The sequence below is a fragment of the Heliconius melpomene genome, chromosome 9, assembly GCF_056956725.1.
Source record: "Heliconius melpomene rosina isolate 202511_hmr_F chromosome 9, ASM5695672v1, whole genome shotgun sequence".
Lineage (NCBI taxonomy): Eukaryota > Metazoa > Arthropoda > Insecta > Lepidoptera > Nymphalidae > Heliconius > Heliconius melpomene.
Window position 1 is genome coordinate 585838 of NC_140397.1, and position 16815 is coordinate 602652.

Consider the following 16815-nt stretch of genomic DNA (forward strand, 5'->3'; position numbering starts at 1 on the left):
TTAATGAAGTTCTGGACATCCTCATCCTGATGACCTTGTGGCCAGATTTAAAGTAACTCTTAGTAGTAGTGACAAATAAAAACAATCACTTCATAAAAATCTTTATTATCATTTATTACATAGTGTATTAACACTACTCCCTCTTCTCTGCTTCCTCCCTCATTACTTCTTCGCAGCGGACCTCTGAATGAATTTTTGGACATCCTGATCGGTTACCTTGTGTCCAGCCTTAAAGTAACTCTTAAGTTTCCTCTTCTTCTTCATCATAATCTTGGACGCTGCGAGGGCACCACGCCGCTGAAGGGATTCGTAGCGATCGCGGAGGAGATTTGCTATAGGGGAAAAGAGTTTATATATAAAATTTTTTATCAGTTTCACTCTATACCCCACACACAGCAGGGTAGGTAGAGGGAATCTAGTGTTAAGACACTCCGTTCCCCACTTTCTGCCGAATTCTCGAGGCACTGCGTGTTGAATATGGCGGAACTCAGCGGAAAAAATGGAAATATAAACTTTAAATATTTTTTTCTTTCCTTCGATGAGGGATTGCACCCACAAACAATCGGCTTACAATCACACTTTGTGACCTTGCGCCACCAGTGGCCTCTATCATCATGTCTATTTTCTTACTATTTTCCTTATTTTTATTGTTTACTGTTATTATTAGCAGATCTTATAAAACATAACCCAAATAATATAAATAGAAATTAAGAGTGTATTATAATAGTGGGCCACTTACCATTTCCTTCTAAACTCCTTAAATCACCAGTCAACTTAGCGGGGTCAACAAACTCAGGCTCCTTGACCGGTGGCTTGTGCGCGTTGAGCGCGGGAAGAGATTTCTCTTTTATCTCTTTCTTCTTAGTTAACTTCTTTTCACGTAGTTCTGCGTTTTTAATTTCTTTCTTTGTGAGAGACGCTTGGATTTTGCGTAATCTATAATGATATTTGTTATAGTATGACATGTGAGATTTATTAGGTGATACACGATAACAATTGGCAACTTTTGAACTCTTTGAATTGAAATCTCTTTGAAATTATAATGGAATAGCATAAGTTTCATGTTCTCTCATTTCTAGTAGACAAAACGCGGCATAGTTCAACCACTATAAATAAATAGGAGAGTTCTACCATTAATAATAAATAAAGCAGAGTGTCGTCCCTGACCGTCACGCTGTCCGGGAAAAATCATCAATCTGATTCTTATTTCCACATAAGAAATTTCTAAACTCAGTAAAAATAAAGAAAACAAATTGTAAGCAAGACAGCATCTGATTATCATATTTATGATCAATAAAGAAGTTATTAATCATAAATATAGTTATGAATTTTATGGATATTTCACTATATTTCATGGCCGAGGCTGTCGTGGCGTGTCTTAGCACTAGCTTTCTTATTGTCTTGCTATATGAGGGATACGGACTGAAGCTAAAAAATAATATAATTTTGTTCCCTAAGACAACCTCAAATTGTTTAATAAATGGGTTGAAAGTTGAAACGGGTATAATAATTCGGGTTAGTAGTTAATTCTAGATGTAGTAAGATCTCGCATGACAAAAGAGAAATCAGGAAAAAAAAACATAGTTTATAACTACCGATGTTAATCTAACCTGTATTAGTAAAACTGTAAATTGTAAAAACAATATTACTTTATTCTATTAAATTTAGTAACGCCAATATTAATAATGTATCTCCTATCTCCAGTTAACGTCTATCTCGTACTGTCCGACATATCTATCCAATCACTAACCTGCATGCCTACCTCCATCTCTGTCTATTTCAATCTATGGTAGCAATTTTTGGATTAGGATTGGTTATTAACATTGGGCGTAAGACTAGCTATTCTAACTACCAAGCTGATAATTTGTGAAACTAAAAACAATACTAACTTATACAAATCAGTTATTTTCTTCTTATTAATCTTCTCTCGCTTGATTCTTTCCTTCTCTACCAATTGTTCCCTCTGCTTTCTCCTCGCCTTGTGATCTTTCTTCTTGTTCTGTACTGGAGGGTTGATTGCTCTGTATTCGTTGTCGGAAGTCACTGGTTCGGGGTCAGTTGAGGGGTTGTAGGGAGTGGGGAGGCCGGCGCTCATTTCTTCTCGCCATTGGTTCTGGAAATTAAAAATTACGTCAATATTTTAATGTTTTTATGCACATTGCAGAATAATAAGACCATTGTGTCGAAGTTGGACTTCATTGCCACTATGACCTCATTGATTGATTGATTTCTCGATATATGGCGTTTCGAGCGTGCCAGTTGAGCACAATTCATTTCGCCAATGTCACGTTGTATGGAAAACACACGAAGGAAATTGACCGGTAATAAAAAAGATAAATATACACAATTATAGAATACATGTAAAAAAAAGAGATCCTGTGTAAGTACAGCCTTCACCTAAAACAAAACAAACACAAATTTACAATATATACACAACACATTAGATTAGTAATAAATAATATTTTACATGGGTGTTAATTTAAAGTTTTATTTTGTTAAGTTTAATATATTTACATAAAAATTTACATAAAGGACTAAACACAAACATTAACAAACACTGAACATTTAAAGGACGAGGGACTTTATGAGGGAGGACATCATATAAGGGACGAGTTAACTTAGGACAAGAGAAAAGGATGTGGGAAGGGGAGCCGTCGTCCAGGCCACATTCACACAGAGAGTGGTCCCTGACCCTGATCTTAGCTAGATGTACAGGAGTAGAAGCATGCCCAAGACGTAAGCGACAGATTGTTGTAATAATCCTCCGTTCAATAAACCTTTGAGAATAAAACCAAGGTCGCCTAGGAATATCAGGTTGAATAAAGGCGTAATACTTACCTTTATGGGATTTGGACTCACTCCAGAAATTATTCCAGGACTTATGCAGATGAATATCCGCAAGGGACATCAGATCTTGGGCGGAATTGGAGAAATGGTCTAATGTGCCACACTGAATAGCTGATTTAGCGCAGGAGTCTGCAGATTCATTCCCACTGATTCCAGAATGTCCTGGAATCCACACCAACGTAACATCCAAACCCTTTAGATGACAAGAGTACAATTCTTTACGAATCCTTAAAACAATTGAAGATCTCAATCTACTATAAAATGGGCTTCCCTTTAAGGCCATTAAGCAGCTTAGTGAGTCAGTGAAAATAACCGTCTGTTTAAAATTGTGGGAATGTGTAAACAGGACTGCTTCTAACAAAGCAACAGCCTCGCCTGTGAACACAGATGATTCGGGAGGGCATTTAAATTGTAGAAGAATTTTGAATTTTGGTATCCAACAGGCTGCACCAACACAGCTCTCCTTCGAGAGCTTCGATGCATCAGTGAAGATGAGGAGGTGATTCGACCAATTGAATTGAACTATTTCTTTAAATTTTGTGTTGGTGCCAGGATCTCCCTTGGTTAGGCCAAGATTTGTGACAATACAAGGAGAATGAACTAGGGCGTTGTACGGTGTAAGGAATAGTGGATTAGAAGGAAAACAAGTCAAAGGATTAGGGAGAGAGGTAAGTCTAAGGAAGCTATCAAGCAGGTATGGTAAAGGTTTGCCTTGAGGTATGAGATCAGCTAGCTTAGATAGCTTAGACCGTAAAGGATGGGAAGACAGCTGCAACATTTTACTCACAAATCGGTCAGAAAGGAATTGTCGGCGGATAGGAAGTGGAGGATCTACACACTCCACCTGCAATGCATTGGTAGGAGTAGACTTCATCGCACCTAGGATAATCCGAAGACATTTATATTGTATTCGGTTTAATTTTTCAGTAGGTAATTTATTAAAGGGGTCTAACACAAATAATCCATAGTCAATATGACTGCGAATTATAGCATTGTACAGCAGTTTTTGAGTATAAGGGTGTGCGCCCCACCACACACCAGACACAGCTCTCAAAGCATTAATGCCCTTTTCACATTTCCTGCTGAGATATTCAGCATGAGCAACTCCGTTCAATCGTTTATCAAGTATTATGCCTAAAAATTTGACGTTTTCTGTTAGATGAATGGGAATATTATCACACAAGATTTTAAAATTTGGAATTACTCTCTTTTTTGTAAACACGACCGCTTGACATTTAGCTATCGACAATGCCAGGCCATGCTCAGAGAGCCACTGGTTAAGATAGTGCAAGGCAGTATTTAAACGAAAAGTTATGTCCTCCACAGAATTTGAGCTGTAATAGAGGACGATGTCATCAGCATACTGAAGGATGTTACAGAAATTATTAACAGATAATTCAAGGTCATGTGTGTATATGTTATACAACAGCGGACTAAGAGCTGAACCTTGAGGAAGACCTTTCCAGACAAGTCTGGAAGGTATAGTAAGAAGCGGATGTCTTACAGATACCGATCTCCCGGTCAGCAGATTACATATGTAATGGGACATCCTCGGCGGAATACTCAGCTGACGCAATTTCTGCCTGAGCACCGGAAGAAGAACATTATCATATGCAGATGCGACATCTAAAAAGACACCAACCAAATACTCTCCTTTGGCAAAGGCTCGTCGAATATCTGTAGTAAGAATACTGAGACTATCAATAGTACTTAGCCCCTTTCTAAAGCCAAACTGAGAGGGCGCTAAGATATTCCTACTTTCCACTATCCATTCCAGTCGATTTTTCAAAAGCCGTTCAACAATCTTAGATATAGTAGATGCCAGGGCAATGGGTCTATAGGAATTAAAATCTGAAGGACATTTTCCAGGTTTGAGGATAGGGATAACAATTTGGGACTTCCATGAGTTGGGTATATTGCCTGATTGAAATATTTTATTTATCATGTTTAGAAAATGGTGTTTAGATTTATCATTTAATCTTGTAATAAAGGAGTAAGAAATACCATCCTCACCTGGACTGGTATCCTTTAAATCCGTTAAGACGTTTTTAAGTTCTTCGAAGGAAAAAGGAAGATCCATTTCCTCCGAAGATTCAACCGGCGTGGATATAAATAAATCTTGGGATGGGACAAACGGAGGAGCCAATTTGTTTGCAAAATCGTTGAGCCAAACAGAAGGATTATTGGAATTGGGACTGCTGACATTGTTAAGAGATGACCTCATTATGTTATTACTGAGTTAGTGTCAAAGTCAAAGTCAAAGTCAAAATATCTTTATTCCATAAAAATGCTTAATGTGCTCAACTGGCACGCTCGAAACGCCATATATCGAGAAATCAATCAATCAATCAAAAATGCTTAACATTTACTTGGACATGTCATAAAGTAGAAAAAAAAAATACAAAACAAAATAACCAAAAAAAAAAATTTGCAATTTTGACTTGAAAAAAGCCCGTTCAAATGGTTGAGCTCATGAGAAGATACAGGCAAAGAAACTCATGGCCACTCTTTTTAAATGCCAACATTTGTTACAAATTACAATTAACAATTTTAACTTAGAAATAGAGCAACTCATTTCCAAACATCTTTATCGCGAACATAATCTTTAACAGAGTAATATGCTTTTTGGCAGAGCCTGTGCTTTACCACTTTTTTAAATTTGTTCAGTGATAAATTAACCATGTCGTTTGGAAGTTTGTTATAAAAGTGTATACTTTGACCTACGAATGAGTGAGACACTTTATGGAGCCTAGAGAAGGGCACAGCAAGCTTATTTTTATTTCTTACATTATGTTGATGGAGGTCACTGTTTTTATTAAATTTATTAATATTTTTATGCACATATACTAAGTTATCATAAATATATTGGGAGTGTAGTGTGAGGATGTTAAAGTCTTTGAATTTATTCCTTAGTGACTCCCGTGGACCCATTTTATAGACAGCCCGTTTTTGGAGCGCAAAAATGGTATCTATGTCAGCGGCACTGCCCCAAAGTAATAGGCCGTAAGACATAATGCTATGAAAATAGCTGAAGTATACTAAACGCGCGGAGTCAACATCAGTCAGTTGACGAATCTTACGGACAGCATTCGCTGCCGAACTAAGTCTACCAGATAAAGTTTCTATATGCGGACCCCATTGTAACTTAGCATCTAATGTTATACCTAAGAAAACAGTTTCATTAACTACTTTAAGTTCCTCATTGTTCATCAAGACCCTGGTTTCTACTTGTTGCACATTCTTAGTAAAGAACCTGATACACTTAGTTTTACTACTATTTAAAAGCAAGTTATTGGCACTAAACCAGTGTAATATCCTAGAAAGAGCATTGTTTACATCGTCAATTTCCAATTGCCGTCTATTAACCTTAAAAACTAAAGATATATCATCTGCAAACAACACCATTTCACAGATATCTCTCATAAGGTGAGGTAGGTCATTAATGTACAAAAGGAACAAAAACGGACCCAGAATAGAGCCTTGTGGCACCCCCAATGCTACAGGTGACCCGTGTGATAGTTTCTCGTTGACATTTACTTTTTGAATCCTATCACTTAAATAAGAAGTGAGAAGATCCAAAGCAATGTCTCTTATACCATAGTGGTGTAGCTTCCTGATAAGAGTTTTATGCTGCACACAATCAAATGCTTTGGACAAGTCACAAAACACCCCAAAGGCATCACGTGACTCCTCCCAAGCCGCGAATACACTCTCTAATAATTTGACCCCAGCATCAGATGTTGACCTTCCACGAGTGAAACCAAATTGACCTGTGTGCAGTAATTTATTTTTATTAAAATAAGTAAGAAGCTGACTGAGTATCAGCTTTTCAAAAATTTTACTAAACGTAGGTAGTACTGAAATCGGTCTGAAATTTGTAGGGTCTTGCGTACTACCTGATTTAAACAATGGAGTTATTTTACTATATTTCATCAAATCAGGAAACACTCCACAATCAATACATCTATTAAAAATTGTAGCTAAATCAGGAATCAAAATATCAATTAAAGAATTTATGATATTAACTGAGACACCCCACAAGTCGGATGTCTTTTTCATACTAATTGATTTGAAAGCTACACTAATGTCTGAATAATTTACATGACGGAAAACGAAACCATTATAAAATTCGGGAACATTGTCTTTAATTAACGATTCTGCAATAGTGGTAGAAGAACCTAAGTCGTTTGTTAGACTGACTGGGAAAGTAGAGAAAAACTTTTCAAATGCAATGGCCACTTCCAAATCGGAATCAACAATGTGACCGTCAATACTAAGTTTAAAATTAGAATCTTTCACCCTAGTTCTCCCAGTCTCGGCATTAACAACCTTCCAAGTGGCTTCAATTTTATTATTACTATTTCTGATTTTTGTTTTAATAAATAAAGATTTTGCAATTTTGCAAACACTTTTGAAAATTTTAGAGTAAGATTTTAAGTACTCTTTAAACTCTTCACCACTATTAAACTGTTTTTCATAATATAACATATACAGCGTCTCCCTACTCTTATAAATACCTGCTGTGGCCCAGTCACCAAAAATAGGACTATCGGTAATTGTAATCTCTTTGGGAGTAAATATTGAATGAAATTTATTAATAAAAGAGTAAAAAAAAGAATTGTACAAAGAATTGGGAGGTAAAGTTATATCTAAAACTAGTAAATTAGTTAGTAAACTTACTCTCATACGTTCCAAACGACTAGCTGTGACAGGTACAAAAGCAATTTTTTTACTTGCCACTTGTTTTTTCTTACTAGAGAATTCTACTAGCTGACCAGAGTGGTCAGAATCCAATTTATTAATAATGCTTTTGTAGCATGGAATAATGTCAGTAAATATGTTATCTATACAAGTACTAGTCGTAGGAGTTATTCTGGTTGGCTCCATAAATAAATTAAGTAAATTGTGTGACTTAAAAAGACTTAATAAATTTATGGTGGGACTTAAACTTTCCAAAATATTAACATTAAAGTCTGCACACACTAACAAAGGCTTACCCGACTTGGTAAGTTTGCTTAAGGCCTCATCCATTACTTCTAAAAATAATTTTAAATTGGCGGAGGGAGGTCTGTATACACATATAACAATGAATTGCTCTAATTAAACACACGCTAATTCGATAGAACATTCTACAGAAAGGGACACAATATCTTTCCGTTCCTTGAACTTAAGGTTCTTGTTTAATATAATAAGCGACCCCCCGTGTATTGTGTTGATTCTGCAGAATGAGCTTCCTACCCGGTGGTTTCTGACATTAAACATGAGCTGGTTCACCTTTAACCAATGTTCAGTAATACACATAATACTAATTTCCTCCGAGTTCATGAATAATTCCAGCTCTAGCTGCTTGCCCCCCGTCAAGCAACGGATGTTCTGATGAACTAATCTAATAGTCTTAACATTTTTATTATTATTTTTGCATGGATATTGTGATGATGTGCGGTGTGCGTTATTATTGTTATTTAATTGTAAAGCTAGCTGGATTAATGGAGTATTTAATAATAAATTAGAGCTAGAGGTTGCTACCTCTGTTGTCTGAGAATTTAATTTAAATATTGAGAAATGTCAACAGAGTGTAAATTATTAGACATAATGTCAGAATAAATTGCTATGTCAGTCTGCTCAATAGAAGCAGTTGAAGTAGTAGCCAAGTTCTTGGCTGATGAGTCAAAATAATAGGATAGCACAGAAGCTATCTGTCTCTTAAACCTATGACCAAAATAATATTTACTTTGAGTCAAAAATAAAGTTTTACTAACTATTTTGTTAGTGTCAATTAAATGCAATTTGTCATTATATGTGCTAATGGTGTGCAGAGTAGAGTTTAGCTTAAATCTGTAATTATTTGTGATTTGGGTGAGTGTATAAACATATTTAATTAACTAACCTAAAAGTTGAGTTAAGGTAAGTCTAAATAAATACATACTTCTTTCTCCTGTGGGGTGACTTTTTTAAACATTCCAGTAGTAACTCTGTGCAAGTGCGCTTCACGTTTTATCATTTTCTCCTCATGTTGAACCACTTCTTGAAGTAATTCTTGATGTTCCTACATTGACATAAGGTTTTTACTCATAATTATTTATAGACCTAATAGACTTTTAGGATGTATATACATGTACAGATACTACAAGTATATACATGTACTTGCAATAAATCAATTTTACAGTTTATATTTTGTTTTGAACAACGGTTGTAAAAAAAATAGTTCAGTAGTTCTAGTTCAGTTATATTTCAGTCCTTTTATTTGGCACCTGTTAAGTTTGTTAAGGCACAATGTGTCAGAAAAGTGTGAAAAGTATAGATCTCAGTGTACAGAGATACAGTAAGACACTAGAAAATAAATAAAGTTACTAAAATCACAGAGTTGATTATCTGAAAATAAGTAAATAATAATAATAAATAAATAATATAGTAATAATATAGTAATAAATAAATTATTTGTAATGAATCTTAGTACCAATTACTCCTAGTATTATAGTACTATGGCCTACCATAGTATACAGGGTGGAATTGTCAGCACCACTTTAAATGAAACCACAGTTTTAACTACTCTATAAAAGCCTTATATAATTCGGAAAAAAAATAATTCCCAAAAATGAAAAAGTTATTTTTTCAAACAAAATAAATAATAAAAATATCGTTTTAAAATAAAACGCCATTTGTAAAGTATAACATAGGCACGCACACACTTACCTGTCAAATCGGCAACGTCGCACACGTATGTGTGCATCACACGAAATACAGGTATGGATAAAAATCGTGAAATGAAAAAAAATTCTTACGTCCAAACTGTTGAGGTACCTTGATTAATTTCTTAGGTGTGGGTTTGCAATATATTACCCTATATGCAGTTTCAATAAAAGAAGCGCTGCCTCTTCCAACCTGTATATTTATACTCACACTATAACCCATATAAAGCAGGGTAAGCAGAGATAAAACACTCCATTTCCCACTTTCTGCCAAATTCTGGAGGAATTGCGTGGTGAGTGACGGAACAAACTTATGCCCCTGTACCACCACTGGCCTATACAGATATGTCAATATATACCTGGAACGAAGGATTGTAACTGACACCAGGGTGAGGCAGTTCCACAGCTTTCCTTTTAACCACCATTTCTGGTGGTGGCGGCATGGGCCTTATTCTTTTCAACGTAGGCACATTGTGTAATTGTGCTTCAGTTGATATGAAATCATCACATAGTGTTTTTGGAATACCTTTAGCTTCTGTTTCTGGAATTATCATAAAATTACCTATAATTTTTTGGTTTTTAATGTGAAGAAAGAAGATGATATGTTTTCTTTTTATTAATCTTAATTTACTTTTGAACTTAGAAATGATACTAATATTTATTATTTCAGTACTCAAATAAATATAAACAAAACAATAATAAAATATATTTTTTTCATTTTTCAAACACCTATACTTTATTAACTTTATGGTACAGAACATGCTACAGCCAAATATTTGGACATTTAGCAACATAATGTGATAAGAGGTTTTAATGAAACATTTTCAGTTCAATAAGTAATGATAATGACAGTAAATTAAACTATTTGCCATATAACATAATATAGCATAGCCATTGTGGCACAGTGACATCATCTCACTGTAAATGCAAATTCAATTCTAGTTCGATCGCCATTCGGGGAAATGATTATATTGAATTTATAAAACTGCATGTAATGTTTTAAAAAGTGGGAAGTGTGTGGATAATATTAACACTCAGTTTCATTGTTGAATTCAGTTGTGGCGCTGCTGCGCCGCCACTGAATTCAGCACAAGTGTGTGACTGCAACACTCCACTCAAGGTGGTGTGCCTGCACGGCCTACTCTGCCGTACAGGATACAGCATGAAGCTAATTTATTTTATTTTAAGTTTCATCTGGTTATTCTGCAATTTTTTTGGAAATACAGTGGGAAACTACAACATTTTTTTCAAAAATCAAATTCTCTTACCGTCTCCCCCCCATAAGTTCTTATCAAAGGTCTGTCTTATAGTTTTTGATTTCTTTTTCCTAGCGGCAGCAAGTCTTTTATTAATTTTAGTGTGTTCAACTTTTCTTTCCAAGACTCCTTTTACAAGTTGTCTTTGTTTTGTCAATTTTGACAAATCTGATGGTTTTGAACCCGTTGGTCTCACATGATTTCTTTTAGCATTAGGATCTGGAACCTACAAAAGGGATATTTTTAATGTGTAGTCAATTTTGTTTTACTTTAAATGTCATAGGTAAAATTGATAAAAAAAGTGTTATTAAGTGTAAAATTATGAATATTAACTTTTAGAATTTATTTATGTTAATTTAATTTCAAAGTTAGGAGTTCCTAAAAGTTCCTGATATATTCCTGATATATTCCTAAAAGTTCCAATTAATATTATTTTTTATTAATAATAAAATATTTTTTTACCTTTGAACTTGGCAATAATATTTCAAAACACTTGGGTGTCTCTGATAATTTTGATCTTTTTCTAAGTTTGGCTGACAGGGGTTTAACATCTTTAACATCAGGTTTCTCATCGGATACTCCATCACCATGTGTATCTAGCACGAAAAGCTCCGAATCCGGTTTCGCGTCAAATTTACTGGAAATAATAAAAAGTAAATTAAAAAACCGCAACTGAAAACAAGTAGCAACAATTTTTGATAGTAGTAATTTTTGATATTTGTTATGTTGACAGCGCAAAAATTTCGAAAGAATTTAATCTTGTTTTTTATTAAATAGTATATAATGGTTAAGAAACATTTTATCTGTAAATATTTCTAATTGTACCAATAAAAACATAACCTCACCCTAGCCTCTCCTCCAACCGTTGGTCTTCAAGAAATTCTTCTACATCAGCAATGTCGCAATGTTTCCGCCACGCTGTTTTACTTTTCTTGGATACACGTTTCTTTTTCTTAGCAATAGTCATTTTTATTATTTATTCTTTACTATTTAACACTAAATATCTCACATGGAAACAACACAGAAAAGACTCGTATTAATCACGTGTCATATTGACATATTAGAAACGTCAAACAGTCAATTTTTTAAACTATATTTTTCTTGTGGCAACACTAGTGTAGAAACGTCTCAAAAATTTTTTTCAGGAAAAATAATTTAAATTTTATATTTTTTATTGTAATTAATTTTAATTTGGTGTAATTTGTGAAAAAGTCTCTGATATAAACATTTGTACAGTTTGTGTGGCAGAGGTTTGTGAACTACGCATTACTTAATATTTAACTTGACTCTTGCTTAACATTTTATGTTTTTGATGCCATAAAATACCGTAACAGGATATTTGGTACGTTGTATACCAAATATCCTGTTACGGTTGCCACCAGTTAAGTGGTTAACTAAAATGACTTATGCTACTTGCAGGCAAAAAATCGAGAGCTTTAGTGTAAATACGAATACAAAAAACATTTTATCCAACCTTTAACAAAATATGAGACCCTAAATGAGTTAGCGGATATAATTTTTCAAAGGCATATCAAGTGAATGCTTTGTGATTTATAGACAAAAAAATACATTTCCTGGTTCAAGAAACACGAAATTCTTAGGTGTTGTACATTACTCGGTTAAAGCACTTAATTGCAATGTCAATAAAAACTTGAAACTGAAAATATATGGATAAAATATTATTTAAAATGTTAGGCTTGTTCATCTTAGCAAAGAAGTGTTAGAAAAAGTAACGTCATTTTGGTTTTATTGAGCGTTGGTGACATAATGCAATCTAATCTTTTAACTTCGCTATTTCTTTATTTGTACTGAATTTTACAGCTTTATTAACTTTTTCATATTCTTGGAAATATAAGATTTGATTGTAGTAACAAAAAACTTTGACTTTTTAAATTCTAACCCGCTGAGTGCGGGATACAAAACCTGGTAAAAAAAACTAGGGATCATTATATAATTTAGGGATCATTATAAAAATTAAGGGACCGCGAAGGGCCTTAAAGAGGTTGACGACAGCGGAAGAAGGGAAAGCTTGTCTCGCATTCCTTGAACCTTAGACTGACCGTGACCGTTGCGTTAACCGCTTAACTCTATCGGTCTGAAAATAAGCGTAGTACTAAAAAAGTATGTAATAAAGCTGCTTTGCGACTTCATAATAATGTTTTTGATCATTTAAATGGCGTTGTCTGGATATAAAATCGGCATATTAAATGATCAAGCAACTGATAATTTAAGTATTATACTTAATTATAATAAAAGTAGTAGGTAATTTTTTTTAATTGAATATTTAATAAATAAATAAATGTCGACGTGATGAAGGGGCACAACTTTGTGACTGTAAGCGTGACAGGTTGTGAGATTTCCACTCAAGGAAATGAAATATTTAATATTTTCATTTCTTTGCTCTGGTGTCGAGGCGAAGGAGTGACGGAACTCAACGAAGTTCTTTATTTACAAGAGTTGGGAAATGAAAGTAATTTAAATATAATAATTCCCCGAGATGGAATCCAAATCCCAACCATCGCATGTACGTTCACACGCTGTACCACTGCACAACGAAGGCCTGCGTCACGGCCAAGAAAATAGATCGCAATTAAATCACGTGCTCCATTGAGCAACCTGGCGCAGTTTATGAAACTGACGTTCCGTAAGTGCGGTTGCCGGTTCGATTCCCTAATCGCTGTATTGTATTTTATTTTGTCCAGTTCTCTATTAATATAAATTTCAAAAAATATTTCTTAATTTTACTCCTAATCAACTATTTCTACATTTACTTTTAAAAAATATGGCCGTTTATATGGCAAAAAATGCGTATTTCGATTTTATTTCGACACTATAAAGGGAATCAAAATTCATTTCAAATAGGGTATTCTAGTTGACATAGAATTATGAAATTTTAAAAAATAATAGCCTTAAAATGGGGGCAAAATTTGGTATTAAAGCCGCTAGTTCAAGTGAGGTATCAGATAAAAGGGCTTTAGCTAAAGTAACCTTGAATTTCGGCTCCAGCTGTTGTACGAAACCCTCGGTGGGAAAACCTGACTTGCACTTGTCCGGTTTTTTTTGTTAAAACTATATTTTAACTAAACTACCACTACCACTATACTAACAAGCTTAAGTTATAACAATCTATTTTCTCATCGCTTTCTTTGCAATTTGGGTGTTGAGTGGCGGAATTTAACGCCGTGCGTTGTCCTTTTTTTTTGTAAAGCATTTGTCCTACCAGAACAGTGGTCGAGACTCGAGTCCATAAGTTACAAAAAATGTCACCCATAGACAGGACAAGGATGAATGTCTGATCTATAACAATTATAAAGTTTTTATTATTAATTTATTTAAATTAAATATCATTTGATTGTTTAGATTTACTTCAATTACTATTTCTTATAGCACCAGCGCGCGGCCAAGGTTGGGTCAATGCATACTTTCCCCAAATATAAATTGCCCATATTGATAAAACATTATAACACTGTAAGTGCGATGATTGTGAGTTCGATTCCCATTCAGGGCTGTGATAATATTTAAATTAGTTCCATTAACCGTCACTCAACACGCAACGAATTGTTTTAGTATTAGGTTTACTCTGCCTGCTATTCGGAAAAATGCAAGAAATTGCTTTTTATATATTTAGAAGCTACAACTTTCACAAGACAATATTATATCAAGTTTTACGGATATCAACGACAATGAATGCCGATTTAGACATTTTTGTAGCACGATCATCCTTTTTGGACACTTTTTATTTCCCAATTGTAGCCGATTTATCGCACGATTTGATAATATTATTACTTTCAAGTTATTTAATAAGCGTACTTCCTAGATTTTGCAATAGTTAAGCACAATTTGTCTATAAATTTCATTTCTTTTTTTAGGTCCCTGACGATGACAATGCTAATGATTGATCCGTATTTATATGTTATATTCCTTTTTTTATCTACATGCTGTTACCCAAATAGGTAATACTTCCGTTCCCCATTTTCCGCCGAATTCTGAAGGATTAGGTATTGTGACAGAGTTGTGTGAGTGGCGGAACTAGACCGACACTAGACCGAAGATATGAAAATATTAAATATTTTATTTCTTCAAGTGGGAATCGAACCCACAACCTGTTCCGTTTACAGACACACGCTTTTGCATCTGCTTCATGATGGATCCTGCAAAGCAGGGTAGGCAGACGGTCACTCGTTTTTTCGAGGGTTTCGTCATTTTCACCCATTTTTGGAGACATTTTTTGTTTAACAGTCAGAATTCATCTTATAGATCCCGCTTAGTGTCTGCTTACCGTTCAGATCAGAACACTTGCTTAGGGCATCTTGGATCTGAAAAAAATGGACTCGCGTCTAGGCGCACGTGTGGGTATCAAAACTAAAATTTGAACTTTGATTTTAAGAATTTTCTTGTTTTTAATTAAATGCAATATGCAAAAGTTCAAAAAACCTAACTTCAGGGCGGCCAGGACTTGTTGACCTTACTGTAAGTAAAGTAAAAGGTTACTCTTTAGCCACCTGCAGAGATGTTAAATTGACGTTTAAATATTGTTATTTAACCCTAAGTAGTAATTAATACTAAGTAAATGTTTGCTTTAGCAAATCTTGCTTTATATATACAGGAAGACAATTGAAAATGTTACGTTAAGCGCGGCGTTGAGCACCACCAATTAACGGTGCGAAACCAACTATGTAGAGTAAAGTTTAAAACTGAATATCAAAGTTACGTAACATCTTATAATCTAGACGTGTTGAAATGAACTCGATAAAATTACAGTTTCGTTATTTATTATTTGAAAAATCAGTTTCTATAAATTAGAAAATGTATTCATTATATTTTGGAACGACATTAGCTAATTCTAGAGGGAACTAAAATATATCTAGTCTCTAGACTTGAGAATTGACGTAAATAGCTTTAGGGATGGTCACAAAAATAAAAAAATAATGTTATACGTTTTCTAAATAAGTATTTTTCTTTCTAAGTATAGTAAATTTTTCATTGAATTTTAATACTTTAAAAATTTTAGAATAATTAATAAATATCATTCTCTCCAAATAATAATTCTGCGCAATTATCGTTGGGTTGGATACTAACAACATAAATAAGTTTTAACAAGCGTATAAAAATTTCGACGTAGGTTGACGAGAACGTATGGCTTAGTGGTCAGAGAGCTTGGACTGTTTCCCAGAGGCGCGGATTCTAATCTCACTACGTTAAAATTTTATAGGTTTTATATCTAATAAATAAATAAAGAAAGAATCTGCTATGGTCTAGTTAACAATCTAGGTAAGCTTTTTGTTCCACATAAGAGACACTAGATTCTATGAATTAGTAGTGTTTAAACACTCTGTTCTCCAGGTAGAGTAATACTAGTAAGTATCTGTATCTATATAGCCATGTAGACGTAGGTAGAGTACTCGTGTTATACATATTATTATGCGCTTTAATTATAACTTTGCATTAACTATTTGTTTGTGTAACTTTCAGTTTAAAATGATCATAACCTTAACATTTCCTATGTTCGGTAATGTAAATTATTATAGAGGAAGAAGATTTTCTCACTATTCATTACAAATCTACGAAGGCATATTTGCTTATTAAAGTATAGAAAATTATTCATTTATTGTCAAACGTTGTAAATAAAATGAAACAAATGACACGTATAATTTTCTTAAATAACGATTATGGTGTACCCTATGACCCCATTGAACTCTCAACTCTCTCTCTCTCTCTGAATGTAGAGAGTAGAAATATACATAAGGATAATGTCTACAAATATTTTTATAATTCCACTAATTCCTGCGACAAATCGGCGGTGAGTTTCGTCTCTATACAATGTCTATAATTCAGGCGGAAAGTGGAAAAAGAAGAAATGTTACTACCCTGCTACGTGAATATGAATAAAATTTAAAAAAGTTAATAGTCACAAGTAATACGAGTGAGTAAGACATTGTCTATTACACTGTCTCTAAGCAAACGACAACGGAGTGACTTACCACTAAATATTCTCTGTAACACTACACAAATTAATATTCGCC

General features: G+C 34.1%; 1 protein-coding gene across 1 annotated transcript; it reads right to left on the reverse strand.

Annotated features, from left to right (window-relative positions):
* Window positions 1–85: 85 nt before the first annotated feature.
* Window positions 86–11852, reverse strand: LOC146536092 (ribosome biogenesis factor Nop53). Its single transcript, XM_085189958.1, has 8 exons — window positions 11638–11852; window positions 11255–11429; window positions 10805–11018; window positions 9896–10077; window positions 8774–8893; window positions 1890–2113; window positions 740–936; window positions 86–332 (listed from the first exon to the last, which is right to left on the reverse strand). The coding sequence occupies exons 1-8, from the start codon at window positions 11757–11759 to the stop codon at window positions 163–165; spliced, it is 1404 nt and encodes a 467-aa protein (XP_085046084.1). The 5' UTR covers window positions 11760–11852; the 3' UTR covers window positions 86–162.
* Between the last annotated feature and the right edge of the window lie 4963 nt (window positions 11853–16815).

What these genes read in the sequence shown, in the direction of transcription:
- LOC146536092 (XM_085189958.1), bottom strand. Translation starts at nt 11,759, where the DNA reads ATGACTATTGCTAAGAAAAAGAAACGTGTATCCAAGAAAAGTAAAACA. An exon ending in CGGTTGGAGGAGAGGCTAGG is followed by an intron (nt 11,430 to 11,637) that starts GTGAGGTTATGT and finishes TATTATTTCCAG; the next exon opens with TAAATTTGACGCGAAACCGG. An exon ending in TATTATTGCCAAGTTCAAAG is followed by an intron (nt 11,019 to 11,254) that starts GTAAAAAAATAT and finishes TCCCTTTTGTAG; the next exon opens with GTTCCAGATCCTAATGCTAA.